At 37.6% G+C, this 13,943-nt stretch overlaps 1 protein-coding gene across 7 annotated transcripts in view; it reads right to left on the bottom strand.

The window, feature by feature from the left end:
- Positions 1-2,424: 2,424 nt before the first annotated feature.
- Positions 2,425-13,943, bottom strand: part of PHTF2 (putative homeodomain transcription factor 2) — a 70,854-nt gene continuing 59,335 nt past the window's right edge. For all 7 annotated transcript variants that reach the window (XM_068167496.1, XM_068167508.1, XM_068167491.1 and 4 more), the window contains 5 exons: positions 13,553-13,639; positions 11,937-12,092; positions 9,055-9,150; positions 5,697-5,822; positions 2,425-4,847 (listed from right to left, as the gene is read on the bottom strand). In XM_068167496.1, coding sequence (XP_068023597.1) covers positions 4,827-4,847; positions 5,697-5,822; positions 9,055-9,150; positions 11,937-12,092; positions 13,553-13,639 — 486 coding nt within the window. In that variant the 3' untranslated portion in view covers positions 2,425-4,826. The remainder of the gene's footprint in view (positions 4,848-5,696; positions 5,823-9,054; positions 9,151-11,936; positions 12,093-13,552; positions 13,640-13,943) is intronic.

Raw genomic sequence — 13,943 nt, 5'->3', positions numbered from 1 at the left:
CAAATCAACTATTTGCCCCCAAAGCAACTTAGTTGCTTTTCCCCCTTACCAGGAGAACTGTTTGGGTGCTGTCACCAGTGCTGCTCAGTTAGCAAAGAAATTGTTGGCAAAGCAGATAAAATGAGCAGACCTGGCAGCTATTACCACAAATACCTCTATCAGTCAACTCATGATCAACATCAGCACTTTTTTGACTCCCAGGCCAGACACTCCCCAGGGCTCAGCAGAAGTACTAAAATTACCCCCTAACTGAACACACTTCATACAGGAACATCAAAAGACATCTCCAGGCTCCATCCATCACAGATATCAAGATGAAGGGGATTTTCAGGAAAGTATCAGCAAAGCAGGATCTTTCCCAGCAAGGATTGCTTAGTTCTCCAAAGACTGAGAAGTTAAAAAGACAGCATGGAAGAGGACAGCACAAATCAGGACTGCTGCACTTTGGGGTTTTTTAAACAAAACAAACTATGTGGGAATCTTCTCAAGATGATTTCCAGTGCTTCCTTGTAAGCAGAAAGAAGACTGGAAGAAAAACCAGCTTCTTTCTCCAGAGTCTGTCACTTGCTATTTATGATTAAAATATTCGCTTTGCAATCTCCTGTACCAGTACTGACATATTTTGTATGGTCTTGAACAAAAATGAGATTGGTTCTACAGACTAAGGAAAAAAAAATCATGCATTCCTTCTGCACCAAAAATCCTCTCTTGCATTGCAGCCAATGAAATACTGAGTAACTGGTAACAAATCCTACCTAAGGAGGCAGCAGTGGGCACACCTGCAGCATCAACAGCTTTTTTCCTCCTTTTCCATGCAACAGAGAAGTTGAATGCCTTTGGTTTTAAGTATACAGTAAAGACAGCAGCAGCAGCCCACTACCACCATCTGCAGAAAAAGAAAACAAGTCTCTCTGCTCTATACTGCTGGATTAATCAAACTATTACAGCATCTATTCTGCACTTTGCCTGTACTTTAACATGTTGGTCTATTCTGGTGTTAATTTGCAATCCTGTATCAAGCAAACAGCACAGAAGCATCTTAAAAGTCTTCTCCAGTTATCTGAAAGGTCTTGCACCTCCTAACATCCAAACTCAGAAGGATCTGTGTAAATTTAGCTCCATGCTAGGAGCTGTATAAATTCAATTCTCTCTTTAGGAGGTACCAGGATTTCTCAGTCATAACAGCCATTATAAGACAGAGGAGATATTCAGCAATTCTAACATTTCCAGCTCCATAACTATTTTGTAAGGTACTTACGCATAGATGGGGTCTGGACTAAGTCAACAGCCACTATGCATAACATTTTCTGGCAACATTTGAAAACTGTGGCACACAGGGTTGTCACCTAGACCTGGATATTGAAAAGAATATCTCTCAGGTGGTATTGATTTCCCAGTGTATCTTGTATAATTCAGGACCATTAAAGACAAATTTTAATTGTAAATGGGCTACACTTGGAGTACGTTTAGGATGTGAGCAAATGAACAGAAGTGTAGAGTGTAACCTGTTGCCCAGTAATCAGTGGTCATGGGGATTCTGGTGTCCCCATCATCAAAATGACACACAGCAGTGGGGGCAAGTCCAGAGAGCCACAAAGATGATCCAAGAACTGGGTTACACCTCTGCTATGATGATAGGCTGAGGGAGCTGGGGAAGAGAAGACTCCAGGGGGGACCTTAGAGCTGCCTTCCAATACCCAAAGGGCTCCTACAGAAAGGCTGCAGAGGGACATTTCATAAGAGTGTCTAGAGACAGGACAAGGGGGAAGGGTTGGAAGCTGAGGGAGAGTAGGTTTAGCCTGGATCTTAAGAAGAAGTTCTTCAGTACAGGGGTAGTGGAATAGGTTGCCCAGGGGAGTTGTGGATGCCTCCTGCCTGGGAGTGTTGAAGGTCAGGTTGGATGAGGCCTCAAGCAGCCAAGTCTGGATGAGAAGCATCCCTGCCCATGGTGGGGAGTTTGGAGCAGACTCTCTCTGAGGTCCCTTCCAACCTAAGCCATTCTGTGACTTTATGATACTGCTAGCAGAACATGTTTAAAGTCCAAAGACTAAGCTTTGGAAAAGCAAAAAAATCAAGCTAATAAAAATGTGTTTGAGAGCTGTTAATAGGAAAGTTTTCTGTTAGAAAACATTTCACTAATCAGTAAACAGCTAAAATATCTGTCCAAATACTCCATTAGATACTAGTGAAACATTTCTCTTGGATTTCAGTAAGTGTTTTCATTTGATTGCATTTTGATTTTTACATGGAAGTATATCTTATAGTATAAAACAACAGTCAAAATGGTGATTGAAATGAACCCCTTAAATCCTGGTGGGACAGGACTGAATTTTGTTTCAATATTTTTCAGACTGAAACAGTTATTTGGAAGCTGCACTGTCAGTTGTCTTAATTAAACTAAATTGTTTACCTAGAAGTGTCTGAAAGTTTCTATTCTTGCAATAAAGTTCAGTTTTGATAACCATCACTTGCATTCCACGTGCAGAATTTCTCTCCCAAATGTGCTTTAGTGTATACAGAATATTGCAACAGGCAGTCAGAAATATGTTGGGTTATTAAAAGATACAGCTTACTGCATTGATTTCTTTTCTCTTTTACCATCAACCATAGAAAGCTTTATTCCAAGCCTGATCACACTTTCAGTTACAAAACATGTGGCAAAAAAATAACAGTTAACATTCAAGATCTGCCATATTTCTACTTGCCTCTATTCTCATTCTGGATTTTTCCATATTGAGGGATGGAAAATGAACCGCTTCCATTTTTACCATAATGAATATACCTAATGATAGCAAAGAAACATTTTTATTCCTTTTAATTTCATTTCACAAATCTTTTACTCTCCCCAAGCCGCAGTTTATTAGTGCAACAATCCAGCACAGTGCTAGTTGCTGAGGTATACGTGGTTAAACTAATTTCACCTTCCACCCAAACCACATTGTTTTCCCTCCCCCTCTTCCTTTTTAAGGTAATGAAAGCCCTACACTGACCATTTGACATTTCTAAAAATAACTCCATTCTAGAGTGAAGAATGGTTTTGTAATAGGCTGCAAAAAACCAATAGCCTTATCTTTTATCACCCATACAACTCGTGATGTAATTTTTTTTTTCTTAAAATATATTTTGTGCAAAATTAAAGTTCTGTGCAGGTCTGTACCATAATTTGAAAAAAAAAACCTGTGTATAAAATGTTCTTAATTTTTAAAAACAACCCCAACATCGAACTACAGAGAAAGAAGAAACAGATCCGATGCAGCTGAAGTTTTCACATGAGAAACTAAAGAGAGTGTGTTCTTAAAGCTCCAGTAATACATTCTTTCAAAAACCAGAATGCACTTTGGTCATTATTAAACATTAGTACAGAGGCAAATAAAATACAAAATGCTTGTTTGTGTTGCTTTATATATAAAAATATTTTTATACCACATAAGTTTAAGATACATTGTTTCAAATCTTTCAAGATTCTGAAGATTAGCAAACATAGTGCAACGTCCAGACTTTTGTCACCTAATAATTTTCATCCTTCAATAGGAAGCCACTATTTTAGAAACATAAATGTAAGAATACTTGTGCCTGGTGATACTAATCCTCCCAAAATAATTTGTAGATACAAAGTTTTTTCCAAATAACTTAATTCTACAAGGGTGGAACTTTTTTTGAGAGGTGGGAAACCCATGGCTAGGAAAACCCAGTGGAAAAGCACTGGGGAATGGGAAGAAAGGAGGTTATCTGAAGATACAAATCTCCCCAGCACCAAGCTTCATGAGCTCTGCTGCTCACCAGAGGAACTTGTTTTCTGTGGTTAACTGTTCTTAAACTTCAATGTGGTATGAATGGCATATACTATAGTGTACAAGAGGAGAGCATCTATCTACCTTATGCTCAGACATTCATAGCATTCCTTTCAACAGTAAATCTTTTGCTTGTTTAAATATTCAACTTCAACATATAATATATACTGCTCCACAGTTCACCATAATATATTCCAATTAATATACATTTATATGTATATATATAAAGTTTCTCCTTAAAAGTAACAAAAAGTGCAGATATCGAGCATGCAGAGTCAGAGCCACGCTCGACAGCCCAGCATTTCAAATAAATACATTATCTCATTTATCAAAATATCATACAGCATGGTAACCATGTACAGTTATTGCTCTAAGGAAAGTGTTAGCAAAGAGCACTTGTTGACCTGTTATGTAATACCTTTTAATATCCCAGAGGATGTAAACTGCAGCCTCTGTCAGTTTAGATCCTGGCAATTACTCAGATTCAGAATTCCCACTTGCCTATAAAAGTAACACAAACTATTTCTGCTTACCTGTCATATTCTATTGTCAGGACTTTGTTGTCTATACCTCAATTTTCTACTGCAACCAAACATCTGCTGATGGTGTGTTGTCCTCATAAATGAAATATTCTAACCCATTTTACTATGCTTCCATACAGCCTTACCCTAACTAAAAACGTTCAACACTGGCTTCAGCTTTAAAAACAGATACAGTCAGGTAGTGTGATCCATTTCCAGGATTCCAAGTTCTCAGTCACAGTTTTTGACCTTTTCCTAATATGACCTTTTCTAAGAAAAAACAAATACATTTGAAAATAAAATCTGAATGTCAACTCAAATGAACATAAAACTGTGAGAAGATGAAATAAATAAAAGATTGCACAAGACAGATGTAAACACTTCAATTTTCCAAACAACATCCTTGAAGAGGTTGTAGCATCTGAAGTACAGATTCAGTGGCTGCTTTGAGGCAGTTTTGTCAATCAATGAGCTTTTCTGTAACACTGTGTTATCTCATCTTCTTTATGTATTGTCAAGATTTAATCTTCCAGAGCTGGAAAAGTTAGAGCAGTAAAGATCAACATTATTTCTCATCTCGGTTTTGTGTTTACTACAACAGCAATAGCACATTTTGCTTCTGATTGCATTTGCTGAATATTCTGAGGGATGCAAAATAAATTTTACATTTGTTTACTTCTAACAGGAAAAACCCAAACTCAACAGCCAGTTAAGGGCTTTGTGATACAACTGGTGTGAACTACCTGAATCTTGAAATAGTTCGAAGGGTTTGTAGGTCAAAGGGTAGAACGTTAAAAGATGGGCCTTCAGTCACAATGAAATGTCACTGTGTGAGACTGGATGCAGTAATACTGTACTGACTGCAATACTTTACTGTAGTACAAGACAAGGACTGCCTGCATCTTTCTGCAGGCCTCAAAATTGATACATGGTCAGCAGTGAGGAAAAGTTAAGGTCTTGTATTTGTGTGTACAGAAGTCTCTGTATTTATGTCTAAAAATTCTGGGGAATTATGCATCCTAAATGAAACTAGAAAGCCTCAAAAATATGTCCAAAGGCCTGCTCTGACAAAACCCAGGCAGGTTGTGGATGCCTCCTCCCTGTGTGTGTTCAGGGCCAGGTTGAATGAGGCCTTGAGCAGCCAAGTCTAGATGAGAGGCATCCCTGTCCATGGCATTGAGGTTGGAGTAGATGGTCTCTAAAGGTCCCTTCCAACCTAAGCTATTCTATGAAATACATCACTATTCTGATCCAGCTTACACGTCATAACCATTTTCAAACAACAGATCTAGTTAACACAGTGAAGATTTCATAAGACTACAACATATGATCCATCATAACATTCTGAACACCATGGTGAAAAATTTGTTTATCAAGTAGGTACCTTTAGATTAAATCCGAGCAAGTCACTGATGACACCAGAAACAGCTGACAGGATGACAACCTGTGTGATGTTATAAAGCAGTGGATTCATTGTAAGCCCATATAACCTAAAGGGACTGTCCAGTTCCTAATAATACAAAACAATGACACTGTTAAAAAGCCAAACATACACACTGGGGGTTTTGGTCACAATATTACATAGCTTAGGAAGGCTTCATATGGCAGTGACGTAAAGCATTCCCCTTCTGTATATAAAATACAACATGCAAGAAAATATCCACCATGTTAACTGACTTTTGGCTGAATAATGCCTCCAAAAAAAATTGGAGGCTATCCACCTAGAGCATCTAATAATTTGCCCATGGTAAATAGAGCTTTCCTGGTAGCAAGGTGCTCTAATTTTAGAATTCATTATAATTTTCCAGAAATCACCTTCAGTGTTAAAAGAGCTGACAGTGAACTACAGAAAACAGGAAAGACTTTCCACAGTGGCAGAAGGCTACCTCACTACCAGGAAAACTTAACAAAAATGTCTTTCTCCTCCTCTGCCATTAATTTTGGGAATAATTACTGAAGAATGTATCCAGAAAAGTAAGATAAAATTAATCAAAAAAACCCAACAACTAATAACCAGTTAATTGTCAATCCTTTTTTAAATTGGAGGGATCGGTAAAATAGCCAAAATTAATCTGCAACAAAACTTGAACAAAGGGGCTTTTGGCCAATTTTCTATTATTAGTGTGTGAATAAAGTCACTCAATTTTTTCTGGCCTAGAAATATGTCAAATAAAGAAAGAAGAAAAAAAAAGAGTTTTAAAATACAAGAGTGGATTATTTAAAGCATAACAAATTTCACTGCTTGGGTCATTTATACTTTTTAGCCTTAAATTCGTCTTCATCCCCCTCCTGCATTATATTCTGAGCCTTGAACAAGATCTTTTAAGCTCTTTTTAATAAAGAAGAATTTCACAGCTCAGAAGAAGTGAAATAGAATCAACAATCTTTTCAGTTCGATATAATGTGGTATAAAATTCTGCTGGAAACACAAAAGGTACAGAAGACATGATTCTAAGAAGAACAGCAGAGAAATTCTTTGAGGAAGAAGTTTTTACATTTTAGATCAATCTTACTGATTTTGGAAGTAAGAACATAATGTAGTCTTCAGCAAAAGTTTAAGGAGCAAAACCATCCAAAGCCAAATTTTAAAAGCTAAACAAACAACTCTATTTAGCTCCTGGCCATGATACCACTGATCACTAACGACTCCAAATTCATTTCAAGTTCTGGCTGTACATTTCAAGTTTCATTCTCCTGGAAAGCCCATCTCCCTTTGGGACACGTTCTCAGAGTAAGGAAGTGACACCCTGGGTATGGGATTTGCGCCACAAAAACAGAGCCCTGTGTTGGATGCAGTTGATACATTTCTGGAAAGAGATTTTTTGTTGGTTTGGTTTTCTTGATTGTGTAGTTGGGGGGGGGGAAGGGGGGCTGTTTGTTTTCATAGTTGTTTTGCTGTTGTGTTTGTTTGGTTGATTTTTCTTTGGTTGTTTTTTTTAAGACACAGAGAAAAGCACAAAAAAGTCTGAAGTGAATCAGATCAAGGGTTGATCAGCATCCTGCCCCCAATAGCAGCAACTTCTCACCCTATCTACCTTCTCACAGCACACAAACAGCTCAGGAGATACCCTGAATCTCTTGTACTTTGTCCAGTAGAATCCAGATATCCCTTCTGCATCTACAGTGTCCTGTGACCAATACTTGCACAAGTCTGGTACCTGGTGCGCAGTAGGAAATTTCCTTTCTTTTATTCCCAAACCAAGTCCTAAAGGCTTTGCTGTCCCCTGTTCTTATGCCAAGAGATACAGTCAGTAACTGACTTTGCCAGGCTCTCCAGATCACTCTACCATAACTCTCAAGCTGTTGCTTTGCCAGCTTGAAGTCCTTGCTGGCCCCGTCCTCTCATGCAAAGTGCTGCACACCTCTTTTAAGATAAGGGGACTGCACACACTATTAAATGTGTGCTGCTGGGGAGAATCCTGTTGACTAGGAGAAATACTCCATCACCTCAGTTACTAGATGAATTGATTTTAAAGAGTTTAAGCTTCATTTTAAGAACTGCTCCTGGAATTAATGAGACAAGTGAGCAGAATTCAATATGTGGTGGAACGAGCCAGCAAGGTCTTAAAGCACTACTACATGCAAACCTCCAGACTGTGTCTCTTAATAGGCTTGAATCTTCCTGAGTGAAGAGAAAAGGTACAGAGGCATTTGTCAGTCATTCCTGGGAAACTGTTCTACATGACCACTCTATCTTGGACTAAATAAAGATGACTCCTTGAAGGAGAAAGCAAAGTACTGCTGTTACCTTACTTCTGAACCCCCAAAACAAAAAATCAGCAGCATCTCTTAAAAAACTTTATCGTTACAGCAGAATGTGTAGTAAGATCCCAATACTAAAAGTGGAAGCTAGACATATTTAAAAATAGTTCATACAATAGCAGCAGGGATTAAACACTGAAACACCAAGTCACGAGAGGTGGAATGGCAAGCAAAGAATTTGGGTGGGGTTTTTTCAGTGTCAGGACTGTAAATTTCAGTATAAAAACACATAAGGAATACTAGATCTAGTTGATTTTATTTGTTCATAAAATCCAAATCTAAAATAAGTTTTTCAAGTGTTATTTTTATCTCCTTATTTGGTATTCAGATAATGCTTAAGCTAGTTTTGGACTAGGGAACTGTTTAGTCTGAAGAAGAATAAGACATCTATGGAACAAGAATTAAGCTCCTAGATAAATGAAAGAAGAAAACAGCTTGCTTCCCAAAATATGACAGATCTGACAGTTTGAAAGTACAGAAGAACTCAGCAGAGGCAATTTGGATCAAATGCGTCTTCCTGAGAACCTCCACCACTGTGGTGTTAATCATGAAAAGTTTTTAGAAGCCCTAAGCATGTCCATGCTCAAGGTCCAGATGACTGAAAGTTAAGATGATTTTTATTCTAAAAAATTCTAGAACTGTGAAGTAAAATAAGTGTTCTCCCACAGTGAAGAAACCTACGCTACCCACAAAACAGCTAGCAAATATTGCATAACACTGCCCAAGCAAGAAACTTTTCTACTAATCAGTAAAATCTCATGAGAAGACAACAACCAACCAACCAACATAAATAGGTCAAGGGGACATAAATATTGGAACTACATTAAATTAAATCCTTATCTTTGATCACTCATAAATAGACCTATGAAACAGTTTGTCTTGCAAAAGGATTCTTCTGTGACAGTAAGCAAAGATGACATCTGGCAATCAATTCTGCTTCTTAGTTATACGTAATATAGTAATGTTATTTTATTCCTTACCTTCAATAACTTAGTCGCAAGTTTTAAAACATTGTTCACTAGTGTCAGTTCCTCCTTCTTATTAGGCTTTTTCTCCATTTTCAAGTACAAGTTTATCTATTTTTTTAAAAAATAGCACAAATATCATCACTTATTCAGAATTTAAAGGAATTAATTTGGAAATATTAAAGAATAAAATGAAGTGATCACTCAGCAGCTATATTATAAAATGACATTTCTGCCACCAAGCATATTTTTTGCTTCCTTTTTAATATTAGAGAACAAATAGTGGCTGAGTAGCACAGAGAAATGCAAAGCTTTATGATATTAAAAAAATACATTTGACACTATTACAGCAACAACTTGACAGTTTAGCATAATCGCCAAATTAGGCAAGAAAAGAACCCCATACATGTAGGATTTGCATAATTTCTTTTGCCTCCTTCAGTTACTCCCTGAGATCTGTTAATTAATTTCCAGAAGGTTTTTGTACTAGTTTGTAAACCTTACAAAGGTTAAGATCCCTAAAAGCTACTGAATAGATTGAAATGCTAAAACATCATTCTGCTGAACTGTAATTTCTTTTAAAAGAGTTTGGTACAGTTGAGTATTTTGGGAGCACCTTGAGTGCAGAAAAATCAATCTTTCCACTGCTTTGAGATATTTGAACAAATACCCAGCTCTTCATTGCTGTAGAACAGTCCATTGATCATTTTAGCCCTTCTGACATCCAGGCTGGTTTAGGTCATTTTTTCTGAGGAAATTTACTTAAGAGTACAAAAGAGTTTTTTGTCCTTCTAGCAATTTTGAGACATCAATTTTCATTCTCAAGTGACCTACCTTTGATATCCTAGACAAGGCAAAAGTTAGCTCTTCCTTTTAATTGCAAAACAAAAACAAATCAAAGAAAAAACAACTTGAAAAAACATGAAGATGAGCAAATAAAAAATAATGAACAATATAGCAATATGCTGAAGTAGTCCTTCAATCACAAAGAGTCTTGCAGAAAGGAAATGATCATATATGATGGTGTGATGTATCTAATCACCTTGTTAAAAGTTGGTTATTGACAGAAAGGCCACAGACATCTAGAAGTAACTATTATCAGACCTCCCTAAAAATAAAGTCACTCAAAATTTTTACACAACTTAAAGTCAAAAACTAAGCCTAATATATTCCAAGACATTTTAAGCTCATGAACAATAATTTTAATTTTGAAGTAAATGATGCTTTTAGAGGCAAAGAAATACTGGTCTTCAGATAGAAAACTACTGATTCAAGTGTAAAAACAAGAATAAACTAAAACTAAAGACTCTGTTTAGCAGCGCTGAAAAAAATGCTAAGTAATAAACCCTAGGGATATTCAAATCTCTTAACATGCACTGGATTGTGGTTTTAAAGAACACCACTTCAGATGTGCTGTTTTAGATCAAGTGAGCATCAGTAAATTGCTTGGCCTTGACCTCTCAGGAAGAGCCAAAACGTCAGACTTTCCAAGTTTGTCTCAAGAACAGTGTAAACATGCTGTGGTATCCAGGCAGTATGTGAAACTAATCTGAAATGAGTTCTACCTAGGGTAACCTGTATCTCTTTTATTTTCTGAGGAACAATTGTGAACTCTGTTTTGGTTTTCATTTCATCAAGCTCTCAGGTATTTATAAAGGAAATTATTTTAACAGGATAAGGTGGGTTCAACATAAAGCTAAGTGTCTGATGCCATAGCACTTCCTGAATTCTGTGGGTGCTTTTAAAGTTCTGAAAGAAGCCCTCCATGTTCCCAGTGTCCATGATGTTTAAAATGTTCAAACACTGACTGTCACAAAGACAGTAGCATAGAAATATGTGAAAGCAAAACAAAGGAACAACATTCTCTGTGTCCCTTTCTTTCTTACACCTTGCTCTCTGCTTTTTTTTCCAATCCTTAACCGAAACATTTCCCTCCCTTTTAATTCCAGAAACAGAAGACATAAACATCACTGGAAACAATACAAAGCTCTCTGGGCTCAGGAACTCCAACAAGTTTCACAGTGGGGCAAACACAGCATTCAGTCTTTATTTTCTCATCTTCAGTAAGGACAAAGAATTCTCATTAAGCAGAAGATAGAAGCAGTCATTTACACCATTTGTCATAAACTCCATATCCTGACTTTGGGAGATTCACTTTGGAAGATTTTATTCTCCAACCTGAACACATTTCCTGTAGGAAACCAGTGAAGATTTTTTGAACTGTCTACTTACCTTGTCCTGACTGTGTGTTTGCATAGGTGTGAAACCTCTGAGCAGAAAGAAGCTGCTTCTCACTAACACTACATGAACATGACTAGCTCAGAAAACTACCAGCAGTGCCAGCAGGAGCAGAGAGAGAAGGCTGCAGTACAAACACTGACTAGAACATTCCTAAGAAGAAAAGTACATAGATCTCAAGCTAAGCTTGACAGATGACTAAAAGAAAAAGTTTTCAAGGAGTCTAGAGCAGACTGCATCTAATCCAGGCAACCTAGCAAGCAAAATTATTGGACTGGAAACAGTGATCCACTTTGTAGAGGGTAAATTTGCATTCAAATCTTTTACTCCCATTCAGTTTTGAGAGTTCAGGTTTCTTTTTCCCGTGTAAAAGCTACTTTTTATATTTGTGTTCTGTAAGATCTTTGATTACGCTGTGACATATGTCTGCTCATCTAAAGAGAAGTTGGGAAAAGGCAATCTCAGTGTTTCATACAGCTTTAAAACAATGTCATACACTACTCACAGAAACCGAACCACTTTTCAGGTTGTAGAGTACTGTCTCAATACACTATAATTGACTCCCTCATCCAGACTACTTTAATACATCTAAAATACATGCCTGGAATACAGTTATAGATATGTTTAGATAGAAAATGTATGTCTATACAAATCCTCACCTGCTCAGTAAGTAATATTGAGGTATTGCTGTACTTTTTACTGGTTTCAGATCCAAGAGTAACAAATCTTAAGAGAAAGAGAGTTAGTGAAATGCACCAAATTATGAGTTCCCAATTGTAGTGACAATCAAGGAAGATCTCATGCATGTGAAGCAGCTGAAAAGAGAAAATACATACATCAAAGTTACAAGTTCATACCATCCGAACTCAAAAATGTCGCAGCAATAAGTGTATGGATTGGATTTATGCATAAGGAATTTTTGTAATCATATCTTAAAATGATCACTGTACCAAAGACACAAGGTCTGACATGCTCTGATAGGGAAAAAAAATATATATATACTCTAAGACAATTCCAAACTTGTGCTTAACCTGGAAGACACACTATATGGGCTAAAAACCCAAATACACCACCAAATTTGAATCTAAGACTTAATGCTAAACTCTATTCTTACTAAAACATTTACAGCTAGCTACCAAGAAAAAAACAAGAGTATTAACCAAGGAAAGAGGTGGAAACAAAGTAAACCAGAAGCCCTCCAGCAGCTTCCCTGTATTCTGAAACAGAAGCCCAAGGAAAAGTCTTCAGCAGTTAAAAATGAAATTTTCAAACATAGATTTGCTTAGCAAAAGACATCCCACTAGAGGGCAGGCCAATACAGCAAACAAACTTGTTTCTGACAAGTCATCAACCAAGGACACTTAATTGTCTGCAAAAGTGTGTTTGGATGCAAAATGTTAGGGAAAAAAAACCCTGTGTTCCAAAATTTGTGATGGAAAATGAAAGAAGACACAGATTTAAAACCTAACAATATCATGGTAATAATAAGAAGACCAAAAGAAGTGTGGCCTGCAGATGGAGAGAGGTGATTGGTCACTTTGCACCAAAACTTCACCTGCAGTACTGTGTCCAGCCCTAGAGTCCTCAACACAGGAAGGACATGGACCTGATGGAGCAGATCCAGGAGGGTCACAAAAATGATCAGAGGGCTGGAGCACCTCTACTACAAGGACAGACTGAGGGAGCTGGTGGTGTTCAGCCTGGAGAAGAGATGGCTCCAAGGACACGTAATAGCAGCCTTCCAGTACCTGAAGGGGACCTACAAGAAGGCTGCAGAGGGACCGTTTCCAAAGGCCTGCAGTGATAGGATGAGGGGCAACAGTTAGAAATTAGAGGAGATTTAGACTGGATGTTAGGAACAAATTCTTGACTGTAACAGGTGGCCCAGGAAGGTAGCAGAGTATCTCCATCCCTGGAGATATTCAAGGTCATGCTGGACAAGGCTCTGAGCAACCTGATCTAGTGGAGGATGTCCCTGCTGACTGCAGACATTTGGACTAGATGACCTTCAGAGGTCCCTTCCAACCCAAATCATTGTATGATTCTATGTTATGACTTATGCTATCAGTAGTTTCCTTAGCTTTTGCAGAATAATGCTCTGAAGTAGATAAAACCAAGAACAAAATATGGAGCATAATGACCTGAAAAACTGTAACAGCTGTTACTGACTTTTTGCTGTGGTCTTAAATAGGAAACACCATGTAAAAGACACTCAGAGTTATCTTTTAAACTATTTGAAGTCATGGCTGTTTCTATACAAGCCGGATTTTCTCACCTGTGCACAACAGATGAACACAACTGAGATAGTCAGTAGGAAGGCAGATGAAACTATTACATCAACCGAGCGCTGAGGGCCTCGACGCTGAAAATAAAAGATATGCATATGAGTGAAAACCTACCCCAGCAGTGTTGATATTTAGCATATCCAGATAGATTCACACCTGGAACCTATTATCATGGCTTGCAATCTGTTCCAAACACCATATGAGATCCTATCACATTTGAATAACCCTAAAGGCATGTGAGATTAATTCAGTCATAAGCACTTAGAGATAACTATAAGAAAAGAAAATATTTACCACTTTCAGTCAGCTCCTTCATTTGTGACAAATGGAGTTGAAAATTACTGTTCTTGACTGGTTATGATTCAGTTCCCTATGCACCTG

Source organism: Melanerpes formicivorus, unplaced genomic scaffold, assembly GCF_026170545.1.
Source record: "Melanerpes formicivorus ecotype bairdi unplaced genomic scaffold, bMelFor1.0.p_v2 SCAF_3, whole genome shotgun sequence".
Classification (NCBI taxonomy): domain Eukaryota; kingdom Metazoa; phylum Chordata; class Aves; order Piciformes; family Picidae; genus Melanerpes; species Melanerpes formicivorus.
The sequence above is the reverse complement of the archived record's forward strand: the minus strand, read 5'-3'. Positions and strand labels throughout refer to the sequence as shown.